At 36.0% G+C, this 24,246-nt stretch overlaps 1 protein-coding gene and 1 long non-coding RNA gene across 3 annotated transcripts; both read right to left on the reverse strand.

The window, feature by feature from the left end:
- Positions 1-9,455: 9,455 nt before the first annotated feature.
- Positions 9,456-10,221, reverse strand: LOC115998022. The gene is made up of 2 exons (XR_004093823.1): positions 10,078-10,221; positions 9,456-9,706 (listed from the first exon to the last, which is right to left on the reverse strand). It is a non-coding gene; the product is annotated as an uncharacterized LOC115998022 (long non-coding RNA).
- Positions 10,222-12,741: 2,520 nt separating this feature from the next.
- On the reverse strand, positions 12,742-23,807 carry LOC115997986 (putative uncharacterized protein DDB_G0274405). 2 transcript variants are annotated; one of them, XM_031237428.1, is made up of 8 exons: positions 23,571-23,807; positions 22,958-23,488; positions 22,306-22,409; positions 22,135-22,211; positions 19,753-19,813; positions 14,436-14,526; positions 14,294-14,350; positions 12,742-13,696 (listed from the first exon to the last, which is right to left on the reverse strand). In XM_031237428.1, the coding sequence occupies exons 1-8, from the start codon at positions 23,661-23,663 to the stop codon at positions 12,935-12,937; spliced, it is 1,776 nt and encodes a 591-aa protein (XP_031093288.1). In that variant the 5' UTR covers positions 23,664-23,807; the 3' UTR covers positions 12,742-12,934. The 2 variants fall into 2 exon arrangements, with proteins under 2 accessions (XP_031093288.1, XP_031093287.1); XM_031237427.1 differs by having other exon boundaries at positions 14,294-14,353; positions 23,571-23,806.
- Between the last annotated feature and the right edge of the window lie 439 nt (positions 23,808-24,246).

Consider the following 24,246-nt stretch of genomic DNA (forward strand, 5'->3'; position numbering starts at 1 on the left):
CCATTGAATGTGCCATTGTAAGTGTCAAATGCGTATTACATAGGAACAATGACTAATATAAGAAATAACTAATTNAATAAAATATGAATAATTAATAGATTAATAAATTAATAAAATAATAAATAAATAAAATATGTGATTTTACCAAAATACCACTAACTTTGAGCGGGAAAGTTTGGGAGGAGGATATTGTTTTTATATATAGATAGATTTGGTAAACGAGAAACGTGAAAAACGTGAAAGATATTACATTTCTACTTCTAGATATCTCTAGAAAGCATTTCCGGTTCCAGAAGCGAACGATATATGTTGTCATGTTTTTCGTTAATAACTAAATTAAAACCCTTTTGGATAGAGGTTGAATTTTTTAAACTGATATTGCATATATTCTTCGGAATTATGGAAGTTAGTCATCTCCTTGAAAATGAAATTTCTAGAAATTAAAAGAGTTGTGTAACTTTGACAAATTATATCGTAAATTTAAATGCATAAAAATAATATATATAATAGGTACATAAAATTTGTATTATAGTACATAAAAATAACACCAATGATAGTGAATTTAGGTATTGATAGTAGTAACTTTTATGAACTAATTTCGTGTACGTACCCAAAGTACAGTATGACTTTATATGCTTGCAGATTTATATATATATATATATATATATATATATATAAAAGTACTAATATAGGTGTCATTTAAATGATTTCAATAATAAAATTATAATATCACCGCGTCGTTTTTTGAAATTAAATATGATTCGTTAAATCTGGACACGTAGACGGTTGCGATTGGTTCTTAGTTCATTCATGCATGGCACCCGTCCTCACATGAACGCGCTCATATATATATATATATAGTGGGCATGCCAGGTGGGCTAACTTAGAGGACAAAGTTTGTGTTCACGGTTCTACCTCAGTCAACCACGCCTCCTTGAAAAAGGAGTTAGCAAAATACTTTCGAGTTAGGTTGATCGGAGGCTTGTAAAAGGAGCCGGCACATTTTTATTCGAAAGTTAGCTATTGAGCTTATTTTGAGACGAAATGATGTACTTTCCTATGCCTTGCTTTGCAAGACACTGAAAAGTGAGAGACTTGTGATGAATACCCAACCTAAGTACTCGGTGGGTACCTCCTAATAGACAGTCGAACCTCGAACTCGTCAGTCAGCACTCGAGACGTGACCAATCAGCTCCCTAAATTATCCTTCCATAACCTCCCTCACATTTAATTATCACACTTATTACCCATAAAACTCATTACTTACCCCATTTATTTCAAATTCATCACTCATAAATCCCTGTAATTACCCATAAATATTCCAATTATAACTCATTAATCATAGCATTTAATTTCCCTAGTTACCCATAAGTCACCGTTGGAGTCTTCCACCAGAAACATTATCCCCTACCCTTCGATATAAAAGGCAAGAGTGAGGAACGAAAGGCAGTCGTTATACTGTGGACCATGGGTCATGGTTGATACTGCAGTTGTGTTGAAAGGATACTACAGTTGTGTTGAAAAGGAACTGCAATTGCGCGGAACAGAGGTCGTGTCATCCATCTGGAACTACAGTTGTGTTGAACGGATACTGCAGTTGTGTTGAAAAGATACTTCAGTTGTGTTGAACGGATACTGCAGTTGTGTTGAAAAGATACTTCAGTTGTGTTGAACGGATACTGCAGTTGTGTTGAACGGATGAATGACCTCTGTTCTGTGCAACTGCAGTTTCCTTTCAACACAACGGCAGTATTTTTTCAACACAACTGCAGTATCCGTTCAACACAACTGCAGTATCAGCTATGATCATGGTCCACAATGCATTGTGGACCATGGTCCATCATATAATTTGCTAACGAAAGGGGAGGCTCCATTTTTTTCTCTAGAAAAAGACAACAAAACGACATTACAAAAGACAATAAATAAAATTCTTGTTTCAATCTATTTTTTACATTTTATTTTTCATTTGACACACACACACACATATAGGAGGTTGTTCAGGTTAGAACGAGGTGTCCAGGAAAGAGCTAAGAACCACTCACAGTCGCTCAAGTGTCCAGATCTAACGGATCAGAAATATTAATTTTCTTTTAAAATGCGGTGGCATTTTCATAAATAATTGAACATTGAAGTGCAAGTAAGTTGTGTTAAAAGTGCAAATAACAGTTTCATATAGTGCACCTAAGTGCAAGTAAAAGGTATTAAAAGTGCAACTAACGTTATAATTAGTTGTGCTAATCGTTATCATTAAGTGCACCAATGTGAAAGACGTTATCATTAAATGCACCTATGTTAACAATGTAAATTACTTATTTACTTGCATTATTTAGTGAAAATGGTTACACTTTTAAGTGATTATACTTGCACTTTTAACATATTTTACTCGCACCAAAATTCGAGCTATTTAAGAAAATGTCACATCGTCATTTTTGAAATTAAATCTGATTCGTTAAATCTGGACGTGAGGGGCTGCGATTGTTTCTTTGTTCTTTCATGGGCACCCATCCTCACATGAACACGCCCATATATATATATATATATATATATATATATATATATATATATATAGTGGGCATGCAAGGTGGACTAGCTTAGAGGACAAATTAAAGTCTGTTTTGAAGGTTCTGCCTCACACAATACTTACTCATAAGATATAGATAGACTTTGATTTGATTAAATGTGAAATGTGATACTATAATTAATCTCAACTCTGTCATTTTAAACAGGACTAGAGTTAATTATTAATTAGTTTAACAAAAGTAATTTTACAAACTTTTTGTGTATTATTGATTATGTTACAATGCCTGTTGTATTTGTCCATAGATACTTTGTCAACCTAATATTAAAACACAAAGAGTTAATGGCCTCACTAGAGTGCAATTTATATCCAACCATTAACGTTTCTCGTAACTTCTATTGTTTTCACAATATCGTATAAAACAAAATGCTTATTATATATATCCAAAGGTATATACTTAATGCTTTCATCATGTCAAATGTATTATTTGAGTGAAAGGAAAAAAAATTAAAATAAAATGAATGGTTTTAAAATTAGTAATCAATAAAATAGAAGAATATGTACTGCTCTCCGGCCTTCCATGATTGCCAGAATCCTAATTAAAATATGATTAGCAATAGCCGCCCACGATGTAAACAGTCTGCTTATTATTATTATTTTTTATTATTGTTATTATTATTCTATTAAGTATATTTTGCATCAACTTGACAGAAATAATGAATTGAAGTTGGCCTTATTTGACTGCCAAATATTAAAGAATCTTCTAAAGTCATTCAATATTTTGTTATATACTCTTCCTCTCTGCTGACCTAATCACTACATAAAATCCCTATAAAATTTTATTTAAAAAAACATCAATCTTAATAATACCATTTTCTTTTTCTTTTCTAATGATCAACCTAACGAATGCCCAACAACGGATGATGTAATAACATATACACAATTATATTCATGTCTACAAATTGATAATTTTTTTATTGTTACACATAACATGTGAACAAAATCTCTTTTATTGTTATGTAATTTTATATATTATATACCTTATATATCCTTCATGTGTGTGTAAGGTGATTACTTTTTATGTATCAAATTTAGTTAATTCTTTTATTTACGAGAAAACTCGCAATCACTACTCAAAAGTGCGCTTTAGATGAAGGTCGTCTTGTAACTTTAGCCAGCAAAAGATTACAGAGAGGTAAATCGGCCTATGTTGTTCATAATATAGTTGACCGATTTAAACCAAGAAGGTCGATCAATATATAACTCTCGCGGGAATTCAAAATTTAGTTCGGTTAATTCTAAGTGTGACTTTCTTTGCACATTTTTTTTTTAATTTTTTAAATTAAAGCCACATGATTATGAATTATTTTTACAGGCCGGATACGTCAAAAAAATTATGCAACTATCAACTATAGAGCACTATAGGTGAACATTTTAATCAAACTCAAGTTTGATAAGGCTTGCAATTCAAGTAGGCAAGCAATGATTTTTTAAAATTGTATATATAAGATTATTATAAATTGAATCGAAGTTGTAATATTACAGTAGTTGAACATTAAACTCATTTGATTACCAAACGACACCATTGAAATCCACAAATAACATCAACAATAACCTTAATTAGCAGATCCAAACACCTCTTGTTCCAATGAACTAAAGCATCTACACTCAAATATTATCTGAGCCGACATGACTTTCAATTTGTATAAGTACGTTAATCCTACTATTATGCCACGTGAACATATAATATTCAATAATATCCTTTTAAAGATTGATTGATTGATTTATTTATTTTTATTGAAATAGTGAATATAAAAGATTAAGTTATATTATTTGTCCAATTGGAAAGTGACATTTCTCCCGGGTCTCAACTAGGGGTGTCAGTACGGACCTGTTCGCCCCACCACGGGCTCTTTTCACGGGCATTTGCGGGTCAGTCTGCGAAACCCGTGGGCTATGATTATGCAACATTAACTTGTCTCCTGCGGGCTTAATTTCAAAAATAAAAATAAAAAATATTATATTTTGTTTTTAGGCCAAAAATTCTAGGCCTTAACTAGCCCCGCTGATGGGCGGTTTAGGGCTAGCCGCCTAGCCCTCGGGTTTCGATCCACCTTGACACCGTTAATCTCAATTCTCAAGAGACTTATCAAATAATGTGTGTGTTTTTTTTTCTTCTGATTTTTTGGTTGTACACGTTAATTTGTTTCAAAGATGCACGGTTTGACCAGAAAAGGAGAAAGGAACGTTCTAATGATGCTGAATAATTCCAGTTCAAACCTTAATAATTTTTATAGATGGGTCCATTCCTTATTGTAGTGTTATTATATTATTGTACCACTACTCCTCAATGCATTACTTTAATTTTTCTTCATTGAAAAATGGTTATTTATTCATTTCTCTAGAAGACTTGACCGTCAAGTCTTCCAATTCCTCAAAAACTTATATTTAGGGTTTGAACTTTTAACTTTAGGGTTTAGTGAAAATTTCCAATGAATATCAATATTAATTGATAGAAAGTAACTTTTCAAAAAAAATTGATAGAAAGTAATAAATATGTGTATCATTTAATAAATTTGAAATAAATTTTAAATTAAGCTCTTTAATGATTCTATTTGGTAGAGTTTATTTTAAAACTTATAATTTATTTTAAGTTACAAATTAAATAAAGTATAAAGGGTCACACTTGTGTGAGACCGTCTCACGGATCCTTATTCGTGAGACGGGTCGGGTCGGGTCAAAGTACCATGCAAATGTCATACTTATATGTGCAAATCTCACACTTATATGCTCAAATATAACACTAATCAAAAATACAATTTTTGTTACTTATAAGAGAAAAAGTAATACATTTTTCATAATAAGTAATGTTGACAAGTGTCTCTCACTTATAAGGGCAAATATAATACTTTTGAATCGAAATATAAAAGTATTGTATTTTCCCTTAAAAGTATTACATTTACCCTAATAAGTAACAAAAATTTTATTCATGATTAGTATTACATTTGAGCATATAAGTACGACATTTGTGCACATAAGTGTTACATTTGCATATTGACCCGACCCGTCTCATGGTGAGACGTCTCACACAAGTTTTTGCCAAGTATAAATTGAACTATGATATATTGATATAACAACCGTCTTAGATAAATTTTCGGTTCAAACTTGGAATGGGCTTGGTTGAATTACGGTATTTAAAAATTAATTGAGCTATGGTATTAAAAAAAAAAAAAAAAAAAAAAAGGAATTAAAATGTACTAAACATGCATGTTTCGAAATAATTTGACTTTCAACGTAAACGTCATCAATTACGAAGTTCCAGGTTAAGAAAAAAGACTATTCGTTATACGAAAACATGAAACTTGTATGCAATTATTTTAAATTATGTGAAACGCCATGCTCAAAAAAAAAAAAAAAAAGTACTTTTGTTGCTGACTTACTGTGCAAGGGTTTATTTAACTTCTTTTTAATTTTCAGTAAATTTTTACTATTATTTTAGTACTTGTGTTCACCTAACACATGTAAATATGAAGTATGCAACAAGCCAACAATCTATTTGAATTGATTAATAATGTGAAGATGCGAGAATAATTTTATAAATATTATAGATTTTTAAAAGTTTATATAATTACAAAAATTACACATTTCTTCTAATTTTTTTCTCCTTAAATTTCTTGCCGTTCTCCTATTATCTTATACGTATAAAATTAGGATCGGATATTGTTTTTTTTGTTTTTGAAAGGAAGAAATTAATTCATTAAATCTCGAGCAAGAATGTCACCAAGGAACTGAGGGGGAGTATCAAACCACTCCCCGCAACCTGACACCGAAATGGCCTCCCGAGCTAGAGCATGGGCTGCACAGTTCGCAGATCGCCTAACAAACCCGAATTGGACATCATTTATCAAAGATGCCAACTCTTTAACATCGTCTACAAGTAAACCAAAAGCAGAATGAAAGGAAATACAAGATAAAGCATTAAATAAAAGCTGAAAGTCTGTTTCTATGTCCACACCTCCCATTCCCGTATCCTTTAGCAAGCTCAACGCCTCCCGCATACACATAGCTTCCGCCTCCCTCACAGCATACAAACCTTCCACTTGCATATTCTTTGCCGCAAGGAAACCCCCATCATCATCCCGGAGCACCCACCCTAGTCCCATAACATTACGATTATGGTCCAGAGCCGCATCAGTATTCATCTTAAACCTTCCCCGTAATGGTTTTGCCCACCTATCATCACGACCTCCCGCGTTATGCACTTCAGGAATTTCATTCGCCGCCCTCCAATTAGACAGAAACGAAAGCACACGCTGCAACGTCATATTATTGTCAACCGGGGTCGCATTCCAGTAATTTTCATTCCTACCACACCACAACCCCCAGCATGCCATAACAAATCTATCCAACAAATCACCTTGTAAAAGCTTAATACATTCAAAGAACCAAGCAGCGATATCCATATTCAATACCTGACCAATCGTTACTCCTAAGGTGAACCACAACTTACGAGTTTCTGGACTTTCAACATAAAGATGATAGGCACTCTCTTCCACAACCCTACACATATGACACATCAAATGGCAATCAACATGTCTAGCATTTAAAGCGTCACGAGTTGGGAGATAAGACGAAGCTAATTGCCAGCGAAAAGTTTTAACCTTAGGAGGGACATGCAAAGACCATATCCTAGACCAAGGCCGTTCATCTTGAACCAGAGTTGTGAGTTGGCGATAACAAGACTTGACCATGTACTCTCCCTTGTGATCCCAATGCCAAGACCACGTATAAAAAAAATTGACAGCCTTGGTCTAGGATATGGTCTTTGCATCCTAGAACATTGAATGCCTCCTATTAAAAATTGGCCATTCAATGTTATGGTTACTAACAAGTTTTGACAACTTAATTCTTTTGAGATTAAAAATTGTTCATTCAATGTTATGGTTACTGACAAGGCTTGACAACTTAATTCTTCTGAGATTAAAAACTGTTCATTCAATGTTATGGTTACTAACAAGTTTTGACAACTTTTTTTTTTTGAGTACACAAGTTTTGACAACTTAATTCTTCTGAGATTAAAAATTGTTCATTCAATGTTATGGTTACTAACAAGTTGTTCGGAATCAATAACATATGAAAATTAATAAAAATGTAAAAGTTAAGATTCATATGATCCCTACAGTTTCAATAATAATAATAATAATAATAATAATAATAATAATAATAATAATAATAATAATAATAATAATAATAATAATGCTAGAGTACACTTACTTAATTCCCCTTTTTATTTTAATTTATTTACTGGTAAAACATTTTTATTTATTCTATTTTATTTTTTATTATAATGAGAAGATATGATAATTATACTCCTATTTGTCATTTACATATAAAACGTGTTAGGTCAACATCCCCTTTGACCTGAGAGTGGCGGCTTTCTAGTGATGGTTACTGTGAATTTTCTTAATTCTAGAATTGAGATAAAGACAAAGTTTTAACCAAGTAATCACATGATGTGTGACAGAAGGAAAATAAATAAATAAACAAATAAAACAAGCAGACAGTAAATCAGGGTTGGCTAAGATAGTAGTCTAATAATATTAATATTGACATGATCACAAATTTACGCTACTACTTTAAATGTCACAATTTATAGCACTCATATGTCACTTACAAACCAAATCATATATATATAGGGGCGGGATCCAATGAGATCACCCTATAAAATGAGATCATGAGATCCCATCTCAGCCATTTATAAATTTGGAATGAATGGTTAGGATTGATATTAAAATATGAATTATATTAGGAGAAAATTAAAAGAAAAGGATAGAGTTGTAATTTGATAAGGATGTGTATGAGAAAGGAAATTAATAGACATAATAATTCTCATATATTAAGGAATCCTAATCATGGTAACCCAATACAAGTTGTTTAGGGATATTCACACCAATCTACTAGAAGTTTTCCAAAGCCAACAACATTGCTAGTACTACGTATGTAATTGAGTTTGTTTATTTTTTGTAGTACCGTAGGTGTGTGCATTTATTGTGAATGGTGTGTGCGTTTATTGTTAATGTTGGTGCGTGTGCAAACGCTAGCGAAGCTGTGTGCGTTTCACTGGACATAGATTAAAGTGTGTGCATTGAAGGTTACCAGCGTGTGCATGGGGCGTAGATTAAAGTGTGTACCACTAGTACATGTATGGAAAATAAGTGTGCGCATGTGAGATTATTAGCGTGTGCAGTTGTGTGAAATATTTATGCAACAACACTTGCACAAGTATGGATGATAGTGCATGCATGGAAAGTAAACGAATTGTGCACTATTTTGAATGAAATGTTTAATGGCCGTGCACGCGCTTTAGCTAATTTAATCCGAGGTGGGTGCATTTGTGTAATTAGGCCTGTGCAAAAGTCTGAGTAGGCAATAAAGGGTTTGGGGATGTTTTGTTTTGAGCGAAACTTTTTTATGGATGTGATATGTTGGTGTGTGCCTTTGTGTTATTGGGCGTTAATTAGTTTAACGGGTGCTAAAACCTCAATTATGATATTGTAGGAGTGTGCATTTCTTGAAGACGATGTGTGCGTCGTGTGTGTTAGCGGGTGCACAACTCTGGGTCCTGTGTGCGTTGGCGTATTTTACGAGTTTTTGATTCATTCTGAAGGTGTGTGCGTCCGTGTTTGCTAGCGTGTGCAAAACTCTGGTAAATATGCAAATTACTGAATGCAATTTTTTGTACGTTCATGGAGTTACGCATGGGTGATTTTGAGATTTGGTTTGTAAGTCTGTGCGTTAATTAGTTTAGCGAGGGCTAAAACCCACATTTTGATATTGTAGGAGTGTGCATTTCTTTAAGACGGCGTGTTGTGCGTGCATATGTGTGTGCTTAACAATTTAGTAGTTAGTGCACAGATTGTTCACACCAACTACTTTATTACGTCTAAATAAATACTCTGTGCATTAAAATAAATAATGAGATAAAGGATCCGGGAAACTACTAAACAAAGACAATATGACCATAGTCTAACATAAAAAAATATATGAAACAAAAAGGAATTGTCTGTGACTACAATTGAATTTCACCCAACATGAGTCGTAGATCCCAACACGAAGTTGATGTTCCTATCCCGATGTATATTTGTGAATGCTTCAGTAGGCAATTCTATTGCATCAAACTTTAGTTCTCTGCAATTGGCAAGAGAGAAAATGATCAATACACAAGCATCATAGACTCATAGCTCGTCTAATAACAAGAACTAAATTATATTAATCAGGTACACACAAGACTCCCACGTTAAATAAAATTTCAGGTCAAAATCAATAGAAATAAAGCTATTTTAATACATGACATGGAGTACATGTATTAACATGAATGAACCCCAAGAAACCCGAAAACCCACCACGACACCCATTACCGCCCCCGCCCCCTCCCCCTCCCCCCGCCAAACCCTAGAAAACCCCAAAAAAAAACACAAAACAACACCAAACGTTGAGGAAAAAAAGGGAAAAGAAAAATAAATAAATAAATAAATAAATAAAACAAGAGAACAACATACCTGATGCCGATTTCCTCAACCTTCTGGAACATCGAATCACGGATTAATCCATGGAACCTTTAACCTATGGAGAGATATACGACTACAGTGCAAGTGTGTAGACAGTGTGGGGAATGAAACCCAAAAAAAGACGGAAAGAAAAACTAAATGTAACCCACCAGAGAAAGTCACGCATAATCAAAATTAAAAGATGCATATCATATTAAAAATACTAAAATACCCCTACTATTTAAAAAATAGGCGCCTGATCCAAAAAATAATAAAAGGAATCACAACCATTAAATTAAAATAATGAATGCCTATGATTTGATCTCATGATCTCGTCTAAATTAGGTGATCTCACTGGATCCAATTCCTATATATATATATCATGGTTGAAAAGATCGCTAGGCGCCGCGCCTAGGAAGCCTAGGCGGGGATTAATCGGCGCCTAGGCGTCAATGCATTTTTTTTTAAATTTATTTAAGTATTTTTTATTTTTTAAAAACTAATAATTATAAATTATATAATACTTTAATAGTTAATACTAAAATATTAAATATTAACTTAAAAAATATCTAGAGTTTGTACAATTTAGAATTATTTCGCTCAAAACAATGTTGTTTTGAGTGAACTAACCCATTAAAAGAAAAATGAACAATAGTTAATTGACCGACTAGGCAGCCTAGACGGTGCCTAGGAGGTTTAGTCGGCGCCTAGGAGGCCTAGGCGGTCAACGCCTAAGCGGCTTAGGCGGTGGTTAGGCGGCCTAGGCGGTCGCCTAGTTGACCAGGCGCCTAGACCACCATTTAATGTGATACGCTAGGCGGTCGATCGGCGCCTAGCGCCTAGGCGGGGATTAATCGGGACCTAGGCAGGATTTTTACAACACTGATATATATATATAATGAGTTCCCGTGATGTTGACCTTCTCTGGTGCGGTTGCACGGTTGTTTTAGGTGATTGATTTTCCTTTTTAATGTGTGTGGTTTGTATGCTTAAGGTGCGTCAGTGTAGAAACTCAAGTGAGTGAACTTAAAGTTTAAGGTGCGTAGTTTTCCTTCCTAAGGTGCGTTGTTTTCCTTCTTAAGGTGCGTGATTTGTATGTTTAAGGTGCGTGAGTTGTTGAAACTTAAGATGCGCCATTTTAAAACCATAGGTGCGTGGTTTATATACTTAAGGTGCGTCGGCCTAAAGCTTTATGTGCGCATGGTTTGTGTTTTTAAGGTGCTTTGTTTGTGTGCTTAAGGTGTGTGATTGTAATGCTTAAGGTGCGTAACCGCACAACCGCACGGGAAACCTTCCCCGCACCTGAACCCTTCCCTATATATATATATATATTGCAGATTTTATGAAACCCCCTCCGCCCATGAGAACTAAGGACAAGTCTAGGCTTTGATCTCGAATTTGTGCATGGTCATGATTTTTTTTAGATTTATTGGATTATTTATTTACATATATTTACGAAAGTGCGAATTAGTAATTTTGTGTGCATTTAGAATCATGATATTATTATTTGTGGATATTATGCATTATTTTAGGAGATATTTTTTGGTAGGAATGTATTTTTGGTAAGATTTTTGTACTTCCAATAAATTTTAAATTAAGTTTTAGTTAGAGTTTATGCACACATTTACAAATGCACACGAATCTATACTAGATTCCACACTCTGATGGAATATGAAGTGCCCGTGTATAGAATTGAAAGTACACAATCTTACCAAAATATTATACCAAAAGGTGTTTTATGTATTATGCGGGTTTTTAATGGTGCAAAGCTCTTCCACTTTTTAATATTGATATGTGCATTTTAACAATAATACTGAACTCTAAAGTTAATTTCTAAATCGAGAAAAAAAAAACTCTAAAAAGTGAACTATTTCACTACACTTATTCCTTTTCTCATTAGTTTAAAGCTCTTAGATCCTCCCTCGTTGCTTTAAAGTAGTTAGATCATGGACACTTGAAGCTCGAACCACCCCCTCTCATGTAGGGATGGAACTAGATACCACTGAACCACAAGATTTTTGGCAAAACATTTTTTTCTTAGACTAACCAAATACTGAAATATGCTCCATTAATTCACGAAACCAAACAATATAATAGAATTACTATTTTATTTATTATCTATTCCATTCCTCATGCAATATCAATCCTATTCTCTCAAAATCCACTCCAACAAATAGCAGCCATATCACCTACACAAACTTCAGCAATAACTATACCTGCTAAATCATCTTTAGCTAAAACAGTTTACAAAGTCTTCTCTGAAACTTGCAAGGCTTGGCATTCTCTATTTAGGGTGTGTTTGGTAACTCAAAAATTATTTTTCAGGCTTTTGGTGTTTGGCAACATCCAGAAAATGTGATCAACGAAAATTATTTTCGTTGACCACAAAAATTATTTTCGTTGACCACGAAAATTAACCCATTTTTTCTGGAAAAACACTCCAAGCTAGAGAGGGACAGCTCTCCAGTCCGACGTCGGAAACCAGTCTGCCGGAAATCAGAGCAACGAGGTTTCTTTTTAATAATAATAATAAATATTATTAATTTATATATTTTTATATATTAAATAAAATAATAAAAATATATAATTATACATTTCTACTCATTTTCCACCCATTTTCCGGAAAATGAACCAAACACACAGACAATTTTTCATAATGCAACCAAACACGGGAAATGAAACTAATTCCAAAAAATGACTCATTTCCCAACTTTCCAAACACACCCTTAGTCCATATTCTTCCGCATACAACTAAGAAAAGGATTCATAAAAAGATAGATAGTAGAGATTTCTACAGTAAATAAAATTCAACTCCATAAACAGTTAGAAGACAAACTATACAACTCATGCACACACGAGTTCAACACTACTAATCAATGATTTCTCCTTCCTCTTGGTTTTCTTCCTCTTCGGTGTGACCAACGTTCTGATAAAGTAAATCATCCAGTTCTTTGAATTTCTTGTCCTCATCATTGTCGTCATTGAACGGTTCTTCAATAGGGAATGCTTGTTCAATGGCCACATTCTGATTCCCTGATTCTCTAGCAATCAGAGATGGAGATTTCAGAGGTGGGGATGCTTGTTCAATGGCCACATTCTGATTCCCTGGTTCTCGAACAATAAGAGATGGAGATTTCAGAGGCGGGGATGCTTGTTCAGAAGCCACATTCTGATTCTCTGATTCTTTAACAATCACCGATGGAAATTTCAGAGGCTTCTCAGGGCATTCTGTGAAGAAAGAATTCATAACCATGAACCTAAAAACTTGCAATAGATGCTGCTTATCTCTTCTAATGTCTGCACCCAGCAGCTTTTGCAAAAGAGTTGGTTTCCTTTTGCTCTGTGAAGCTGAGCCACTTTTTTCCAACTTCTGTTCCCTTGAGTTGTTGTCATTCTGCTCTTGAATGTTGGATGAACTGGGGTCCTCAAATTTTTGCTTTTTGGAGAACTGATTCTTTTGACCAAATCGTCCCCTTTTGTTTGATTTGTATTGGAACTTTTCATTCTTACGGAATGGCCTTCTGTTCTCCCTTTCATGGCCTGGTCTCTCCAAGTCTGACAGATAGGAAGATGGTATTTCTGCAATTTCACAACCTAGCTCTGCTTGCTTAGCCAAAATTTCCTTGAGTTGCTGAAGAAGTATGCATGAAATCATTCAGTAAGATGACAAACAAATACCCACGGTTAACTATGAGATATAGAACTAGTAATATCAATCAAGTGAAATGACAAGGAGAAATATCAATTAGTCTCTCTACACATTATTTCTAGACTAGACAAAGGAAGAGGAAAAAGATAGTGTGCAGAATTTCTATACACCAAAATCAAGACAAAAAACTTGTGGTACAATGTGAAGTATGATTTGTAGTCAACAAGTAGTTTACGCCTTACTGCTTTATTTTACTGTTAAGAACTCAGAAAACAAAATCAAAACAGCAGTTCTGGCAATAGAGATAAGCAGACCCTAAACACAGTTGACAGTCCAACTACAAAGTGTTTTCTTTACTAGTCTGTTCTCCCCTATGACCTTGAGAACTGTGCTTCTTGCTCTCATGAATGATGACTATAATTTTTGATAGAACTTGAAAAGCAATACTTCAATAGAAAACTACTTGCATAAAATATTATCAAGTTTTAAGTGTATCCCTAGTATTCACAACATCCCCAGTTTCCATGGCTTGGCTGTAGGAAAATTGTGGCATATCAGATCATCAGCAATTCAGCATACCTGGCGGCGCAATTTTGCAGCATTTGCATTGTCTTCAGTCCCAGCCAATTTTTGCGACTTCTGCAGCAAATTGAAAGTTCAGGCTAACTTAAATCACCTCTTCATAGAGGTATTAAACAAAGAATGAATTCAAGTGGCAAACCTTCTCAATGTTGGCTTTTGAAGGATAATTTTTCCTTCGGTCTTCCCTCCATTGTTGTATTTCTTTCTCAGTGTATAACAAAGGGAGTGGCCTTTGCATAATAATAATAACAACAAGAAATCAACAACAACAGGAACAACAAAAACACAAAAGTGAGCTCTAGATGAACTGATTATCATATGGGTAAAACTATAGCTAAATAATATAATACTATAGTAGAAAAAAGTTCAAATGTGGTCCCCCAACCCCAACTATATTGGCATTTTAAAAATTAGTTATTGTCAGATTACAATCTACCAACTCTTGTGACAATATCAAATCCAGTGCTGTTGGTTTTTAGGGTTAAGACCATTAATTCAGAGGACAATTTTGTAAATTCATAATTTAATTTTATTCAACTTCGGAAAATGTTTAAACTACCTTTAAATTGATAAAATGTATTTCTTTTTTTCTTTTGTTTAAACAATTTAGTAGAACTATAAACTGATAAGGACTAGTGGCTAATGAAGAACAAGTTGGGTGATACACAATGGAGTTAAACACCAGTGATAAATTAAGTCCTACAGATGCTGATATATCATAACTTTAAACCTTCAAATTCAGGACAATTGGGCAGTTAAGGGTACGGGTGATTTTACTCACAGAAATAAGGTTGAAAGGACTATTGGGCACATATAACACAGACTCTAAAGGGAAAGAGGGAATAGGTGAAGCCTGGCCAACACCAACAGCTGGAGTTTGATGACCATTTGCTAAAGTAATCATGGGTAAAGCTTTAGACTGAGAAACATTAGACATAAGCGAGACATTACCAGAAATATGATCTGAGGCACCTGAATCCAGTATCCAAGTATTAGGAGTACTGGAATGAGAGAGACAAACAAGTGAGGAGGTACTAGGCTTGGAGGAAGGTGTGGTAGTGACCTCTCGGGAGGCTTTAAACCGGAGGTACTCTTCATAGTCATTTGGGGCGAAACTACTGTGAGCCTGAGCCTCTGAACCAGTGGTCTGCACCATATTGACAGAACGTGAGGGCTTGCCATGCAGCGATCCTTGGTGTGCCCCACCTTGTTACAGTACTCGCAACGACGACCACCATTGTTACTGGTATGTCCAAATAGCTCCTTCTCTGATGTTCGAGAGACTAAAACGGAAGAATCTCCAATGGGCTCAACAAGAGGAGCAGATGCAACTCTGAGCAGTCTAGCAGCGGTCTCATTCAAGGTGGGTACAGCAGGACTAGCCAAAATTTGATCACGAACATGTGCAAGGTCCGGACGAAGGCCAGCCAGAGCAAGCACCATAAAGAACTTGTCATAGTGCTTAATGTGATCATCAGCATCCTTCTTATGTGGCATAAGGTTATGGTACTCCTGTTGTAAAGCTTCAATCCGGCCTAAATACTCAGGCATACTCAAATCAGTAGCTCCACGATGATTAAGGATATTCGTGACTAGTGAATAGAGACCTTGTACATCGTTGGTGTATAAAGACTTCGCTTTATTCAAAACCTCATAACACGTCTCATAAGCCTTATAAATATTATAGAGTTTAGGGTCGATTGACTGCTATAACATGTTACACAATAAGGCATCGACCCTATCCCATTCATTCTTATTTTATTTATCATCCACAACTTTCACATCTAAATGTGCAGACACACCTTGCCCCTTGAACCACAGTTTGACAGACGCAGCCCATGATGCATAGTTTTCACCCCCAACCAACTTATCAACCGTGATAGTAGGGTAGGAAGTAAAGAAAAGTGTAGATTGTTAAACCCTAAGGAAGGGTAGCATAGTATTGTTTTCCCTTCCTTCTTCACATTATGGCATCACCTACACCTTCCTTTACTTCCTACCTTACTATTACTGTTGATAAATTGGTTGGGGGTGAAAACTATGCATCATGGGCTGCTTCTATCAAACTGTGGTTCAAGGGGCGAGGTGTGTCTGCACATTTAGATGTGAAAGTTGTGGATGATAAAGAAAATAAGAATGAATGGGAGAGGGTCGATGCCTTATTGTGTAACATGTTATGGCAGTCAATCGACCCTAAGCTCCATAATATTTATAAGGATTATGAGACATGTTATGAGCTTTGGAATAAAGCAAAGACTTTATACACCAACGATGTATAGGGTCTCTATTCACTAGTCACGAATATCCTTAATCATCGTGGAGCTACTGATTTGAGTATGCCTGAGTACTTAGGCCGGATTGAAGCTTTGCAACAGGAGTACCATAACCTTATGCCACATAAGAAGGATGTTGATGAGCACATTAAGCAGTATGACAAGTTCTTTATGGTGCTTGCTCTGGCTGGCCTTCGTCCTGACCTTGCACATGTTCGTGATCAAATTTTGGCTAGTCCTATTGTACCCACATTGAATGAGACCGTTGCTAGATTGCTCAGAGTTGCATCTGCTCCTATTGAGCCCATTGGAGATTCTTCTGTTTTAGTCTCTCGAACAGCAGAGAAGGAGCTATCTGGACATACCAGTAACAATGGTGGTCGTCGTGGTGTCCGTCGATGCGAGTACTGTAACATGGTGGGGCACACCAAGGATCGCTGCTGGAAGCTACATGGCAAGCCCTCACGTTCTGTCAATATGGTGCAAACCACTGGTTCAGAGACTCAGGCTCAGTAGTTTCGCCCCAAATGACTATGAAGAGTACCTCCGGTTTAAAGCCTCCCGAGAGGTCATTACCACACCTTCCTCCAACCCTGGTGCCTCCTCACTTGTTTGTCTCTATCATTCCAGTACTCCTAATACTTGGATACTGGATTCAAGTGCTTCAGATCATATTTCTGGTAATGTCTCGCTTATGTCTAATGTTTCTCAGTCTAAAACTTTACCCATGATTACTTTAGCAAATGGTCATCAAACTCCAGCGGTTGGTGTTGGCCAGGCTTCACCTATTCCCTCTTTCCCTTTAGAGTCTGTTTTATATGTGCCCAATAGTCCTTTCAACCTTATTTCTGTGAGTAAAATCACTCGTACCCTTAACTGCTCTATAACCTTTTGTGCTGATTCGGTTGTTGTGCAGGATCGCAGTACGGGAAAGGTGATTGGCACAGGGCTTGAGTCACAGGGTCTCTATTACATGCGAGGGGGTGTTGCTGCCAGGGCATCCACATATTCACCTTTGCTTATCCATAGTCGTCTTGGTCATCCGAGTCTATCCAAACTTCAACGGATGGTTCCAGGTATCTCTGTTGAGTCCTTAGATTGCAGGTCGTGTCATCTTGGAAAGCAATTCCGTAAGTCTTTTCCAAGAAGAGTCAATAATCGGTCTGTGTCCATCTTTGATTTAGTGCATACAGATGTTTGGGGTCCTTATCGAGTCAATTCTACCTTAGGTTTCAATTATTTTGTAACCTTTATTGATGATTATTCACGATGTACTTGGGTTTTCCTTATGAGAAATCGTTCTGAGTTGTTCAATATCTTTCAGAATTTCTGCAATGAAATACAAACCCAATTTGGTACTCCCATCCATGTTTTACGTAGTGACAATGCCAAAGAGTATCTATCTGCTCCTTTCCAATCCTTTATGCAATCTCGGGGTATGTTACACCAAAAGTCCTGTGTTTACACACCTCAGCAGAACGGGGTTGCTGAGAGGAAAAATAGGCATCTGGTAGAAATTGCTCGTACTATGATATTGCATTTTCATGTTCCCTCTCATTTTTGGGCTGATGCTATCCTTACTGCATGTTATTTGATCAATCGCATGCCATCCTCTGTTTTAAACAACCTTACCCCGTATTCCATTGTGTATCCTTCTGTTGATCTTTTTCCTCTTCCTCCTCGGGATTTTGGGTGTGTTTGTTTTGTCCATGACATGACGCCAGGGCGGTCAAAGATGGATCCTAAAGCTGTTAAGTGTGTGTTTTTAGGCTATTCCAGGCTACAAAAGGGTTATAGGTGTTATTCTTCGTCACTCAAACGGCACTTTGTGTCTGCAGATGTCACCTTTATTGAGTCATCCCCTTTCTTCCAGCCTTCTCCAAAAGACACCATTCGAGAAGTCCTCCATATTCCTTACCTTGGTCCTCTTGCCCAAAGTACTGATCCTCTAGCTGCCCCTAACCGCCCCCTTTAGGTTTATCAACGCCGTTCTCGCCCTTCACCTGCTGAGACTCCTGTTGACTCACCCGGGTCATCTGATCCTCCTGCTGCGGTTCTACCACTTCCACTGGAATCTGTCACTGATCCCGCAGAGGCATCAACTAATCTCCGTAGAGGTACACGTTCTACTCGTAACCCTGATCCCATATGGCCGGAAAACCTTCGGACTTCCCGACGGTGGCGGCGGCGCGTGAGGGCGCGTGCGGCGACAGATGAAGACCGGGTTTGCAGCGGTAGACTCGCGACGACGTTCCTGAGGGGTCTGTGGTGTTAGATCGGAGAAAGAACCACGAGACCGACGTGAAACGTGAAATAGTTCGCGGTAGGTGAAGAACTCCGACGAGGCTCCGATGGCGGCGGCGAGATGGCTTAGGTCCTAGGGTTTAGGCTCTGATACCATGTGAATATGTGAGAGAATCAAGTATATTCATGTATTTCTCTGTGTATAGAACTGTACAGGCTATCACTACTTATACAAGAATATAGAAAACCCTAATGGGCTTTATCTATAAACGGGCTTAGGGTTTAACCGTTACTAACAAGTATGAGACACACCCTCATTGCCAACCATAAACATAGAAGTGATAGAACTATGCTAATTAAAGCACAATTGTGAGTTGTGACAATGCAACTTTCACCTTCCGAGGTTCGCATGAAAGAAAACTTATTAAACTGTGATGGCCATAAAAACTAAATATCTAGAATTTAATTCAAGCCTAAGAACAAGGGAATAAAATATTTGTATTTCACAATTTTGTTTTATTCAAAAAAAGAAAACAATTAAAGCATGTATACCTTTGCCTTGGATTTTATTACTTCTTCAATGATGGCCATAGACTTTAGCTAGAATACACTAATTTGTCAAGAAAAAAACTTAAGTATTTATGTGGAATGAAATTTATCCCCCCCCCCCCCCTAGTACTCCAAGCATGTTTTGAAATATTTCATGAACATCAAAAACTTCAATATACACCAAATAAATGGTGTCAAAATACAATCCATTTGCAAATAAATCCAGAAATAAGATTAGTGTGCTTCCCATTATTAAAAGAAAGGAAAGTGGCATAGAACTAAAAGAGAACTCCAGACAACAGTACATAGGTAGAAGGTCATACAGGTTCAATTCCCATTCCCATTCCCCTGTACTTTAAAAAAATGACATCTACAAGACCAAAAAATTACCTCTTTTTCTCATTTTGATTTTGTTTCTTGGGAGAATTTTCAGGCCCACCTTTACTGTGTGCTGTTGAGAACAAAAGGTTGGTGATCAGAATATAATATAGACCATAACAAATAGCAGAAATTGCATGTAGACAGATGTGAAAAAACTGGCATGGAAAGTAGTGGCATTTATATCCTAGTAACATCGGTTTTACTATGAAATTCAAATTTCATTTAATTATGAAGACAATATGAATCATTCTTCAAGCGCATGAATTTCACAGGCATGCCATATGGTTAGGACCTACAGCTTCAAGTCACCGCCACTCCCAGCAAAAGTCTAAATAAATAGATAATGGTAAAACAAGATGGACCAGATGCACATGTAGCTGAGTAGATCCAACTTTCAATCTCTCATGGGATCAAATGGTCCTGAAGGGACCACCATGGCTCCTCTCTTCTTGAAAATCCATACAGATCACTTGTTCGCACTAGAAAAAGTTCTTTGTAATGGATTACACAATGGTTGGATTTCTAGAAAAAAAATAAAATTTAAAAAAAAAATAAAAGGAATAATCTGAAAAGACTTCAGCATCATATGGGCTTTGGGGAAACATGTATGCACCAACCTGTGCTTTCACATAGGTTATTCAAAACTTGAATGCATCTAATGAACGATAAGTAAGAAGTTGAGAATTTGACCACTCACCAAGCCCAGAATCATTTCTAAATAAATAAAATGTTCTAAATTTTCTTTTTGAACTATGCTGAATCTTTCTGCTTTCAAATAGTATATAGAGCCGGTTAAAGTTGACATTAAAACTTTAGATAAAAAAAGTAGCTATTGCTTAGGTTCTCCTAGTCCCGGTGCTTTAAACACACACATGTCAACATTCAAGAACTCATTTTTTGCACTAGTGCAACTCTAAGAACATAACTAAACATTTTGCAGGGTTCATATCATTTCAGTTCCCTCACAATATTGTATAGTCCATGTTTCATGACTTACCAACATCATGGAGGTCTAGCATAATAGAAATAAGACTGTAGTAAAAAGGAAGACAAAGGATCCCTCAGTTGTTTAAGTGGAAAGGTATGGTTAAATGTAAGAACTTGTTTATTAAAACTATCTGTTTCAACATGGAAGATAATGTTAGAGTCAATTCTTGGGACAAATGTAGGTGCCACAAGCAACCGCTTAAAAAGATTTGCTGACATACATACAATATCCTTGGACGGAAAGGCCAAGATAGGCTCTCTTCTTTCAATAGCTAATGATTTAGTCTAATTGCATTTGAAGTTTCATAGAAATACCCAAGGCCGGAAACTGAAAAACCTTCTTTATTTCTATCATGCCCTTCATAGTTCTATAAATAAGGGACAAGAATCTTAGTGAAAGAGATCAAGTGCTTGGAATGTGACAAATAATAAGCTTTTCTTGTCAAAACCTTCTATCTTGCTCTAAGATTTTCTTATGCTATTACCTTGCTTTGGAAGCAGATTGGGAGTGAGAATTTCAAAAGAACATAGGAAGAAATCATGAACCAAATTTGATCCCTATGTGTTTGATGTGGCTATTATGGAATGAAAAGAATCATTGGTCCATCGGAGCTTCAAATGCCAACAGATGTTGTTAAATAGATTTAAAGATCTTTTTGGTGCATAGCCATTTTTCTTGGATACAATGATACACACCCTCGGTAGCTCTTTACTAGATCTTTTAGATAGGCTTAAAGCTTGTATAGTTCATTTGGAGGGTTGATATGAATTTGGTTTTGTTCTGGGAGATAAAACCAGGTGCACTGTTGAATATATTCTCTTTGCCTATCAATAAATAAATAAGCTTAGGAAGGAAGGAAGGAAAGAAAGAACTCAGTATAAATCTATTGAGAACATGGATTATATGGAATTGGAATAGACAACTACTTCAGGGCCTTCGGAAAGTTTTTTGGGTATAACTGAATATAGGCTTGGCATTTGAAGTGCAATTTTGGTTGTCAAAGAGCAAAACTGCAAAAGACAGACAGGATGAAAAAAAAAAACGGTTAAAAAAGGGAGAAAAACTAAAATCTAGAAAACGACTCCTTGAGTGGCTTCAAAACTTAAGGCTGGGTAATCAGATTATAATTCCCACAAATCCCAAATCTAGCCTAGCAATTGATGTGCCTTATCTTTAACCAGATGTGTATCAACTATCAAGGAAGCATAGTAGAGACCTAGAGAAATATCTTCATAGCTATAGAAATAAGAGAAAAACAATAGTTACAGAAACCACACTAGAATCTGCAACTCTGCAAGCAAGAGCATGTAAATAAAAAAATAAATAAATAAATAATAAAAATAAAAAAATCAAACAAAAGGACAGGCTTTTAGCAATAAAGCATAGGGGATAAAATTAATAACCTTTTCTTAGGCTATCATTATGATTGTTGAAGTTTCTTTTAGCATTTTGAACAGACTGAGGCACGGCCTTCCTAAATCTGCAAGCAATTTGATCAAAGTAAATGAACAATATCCATTTTTAACAATATAAAATATATACTTAGTCTTTAAAAATCTCTTGGATAAACATACCCAGTATGTGGTGCATCATGTCTCTGGTTTCTCTTGAAGTTGTTGTTCGGAGAACTTTTCCAGTTTCCTTTTGTATCGCCTCTGGCTGCTTGTCCAAGATCTCCCTACAAATATTTGTGAAGATTCAAATAATACATAAAAGAGCCAACCCATTGCACAGAGCCTCAACCATCATCTATGTTACGGCATTATGCAGAATGAAGATGTAATAAGCATTGCATCTATTTTGAAGCTTCAACTCTTGAGATAACTAATTTAAAAACCACTATATTGCATTTTTCAGCATCTAACTCTGATGTAGTTCAACTAAATTGCCTATAACCTCAGCCACGATAAACCAAAATCCCCCGTATGCCATAGAAATAACCTTACATAGCAAGGATACTCTCACTGCCTATCAAACAGTTCAGAAAGTGTGTTAAGTTATCCTGATTTCACACAGTAGCCTCTTCTTTTGCACCAAGACACCATTAACATAGCACATAGTTTTCTAATTTTTTAAGTGCAAACTAAATCCAAGACGAACAGAATCCATACATGTATTTCATAAAATTCACACCAAGCACTCTACTTGCCTTCTTCCCTGCTTATTAAGGGCAAGTTTTCTTTCCATTTGAAATAGGGCAGCAAAACAGTAAGAGTAATATTGTACCTGTGACTTAGCAGCATCAGGATGATTTAAGCTGCTCTGGTTTAGATGAGGCTGGGGCACCATGCCAAAAGCATTCATGGGAGGTGCATTCCCTTGTTGAGATTGATTCAAAAAATTCCCATTCATTGGTTGCTGTGTAAACTGCGAATTCCCAGTAAAAGCTGGATTTTGCACACCAACCCCTGGAATGCCAGGCATACCAATTCCCTGAGCAAAATTAGGCATCTGCATTTGCATTTGCAATTGCATTTGGAGTTGCAATAACTGATTCACAGTTTGCATCAGGTTGTTATTAGGCAAATTACACTGGCCGTTTGGCAACCCAAAGTTACCATTCGGATTGAAGAACTGAGCCGGGTTTACTGCATTTTGAGGAAAAAACTGTCCAGGCATTTGAGGGAAAACATTATTGATTTGGTTGTTTGGGTTTTGAGGACCTTGAAACGGGAAACGTGGATGCGTATTTGGAGTGATTAAACCCTGCGGGTTGAAAGGCGGAGGCTGAATTTGCATTCCTGGGTTGCTCATAACCTGATCAATTTCAACAACAATTAAATACGAAATTTAAATAAACAGCATAACAATTATACAAGAGTTTTGGGCGAGGAATAACCTGTGCAGGAGGAGGAGGAGGAGCAGAAGCAGGGAGTCCATTAGAGTGGAGTTGAGAAGAAGGGCGAGACTGAGAATTGTGAGGCGGAAACATCGTATTAGGAAAGCTTCAACTGAGGAACTGAGGAAGACTAGCCGGTTTTGTGCATCCTGTGCGATGCCACAATGGCCAAGGGTTTAGCAAAAGCTTTGTTTAGACGCACTTTTTTTTAGGGTTTTAGACATAGGTGTATAGAGCTGTTATAGCAACCATTCGCGATTTTTAGGGTTTTAGACATAGGTGTATAGAGCTTTGTCACGACGTCGTTTTGTAACCTTGGTCCACAATACATTGTAGATCGCGGTCTATCGTATAAGAACTGAATTTGTATCGACTTAGATTGTTTAACCCTATTTAATGGTGAACTAAAATAGTCTCCGGTCGACTTGTATTAATTTCACTTGTATAATCCACAAGTTATCTACTTGCTCTTTTAAATAAAATTTAAAAATTTTGAAATTAAAATTTAGATTTTTTTTGCTTTTCACTATCTTTTAAAATTTTGTATGTAATGAAGCATTTTGTGGTTGTTTAAAGACTTGATGACAATTTTTAACATACTAAACTAATAATTTATGTTAATATTAGTATATGACATAATTTTTTTGTAATTTTGAAAAGTGAGCTGATAGGCTGA

This window comes from Ipomoea triloba, chromosome 12 (assembly GCF_003576645.1).
Source record: "Ipomoea triloba cultivar NCNSP0323 chromosome 12, ASM357664v1".
Lineage (NCBI taxonomy): Eukaryota > Viridiplantae > Streptophyta > Magnoliopsida > Solanales > Convolvulaceae > Ipomoea > Ipomoea triloba.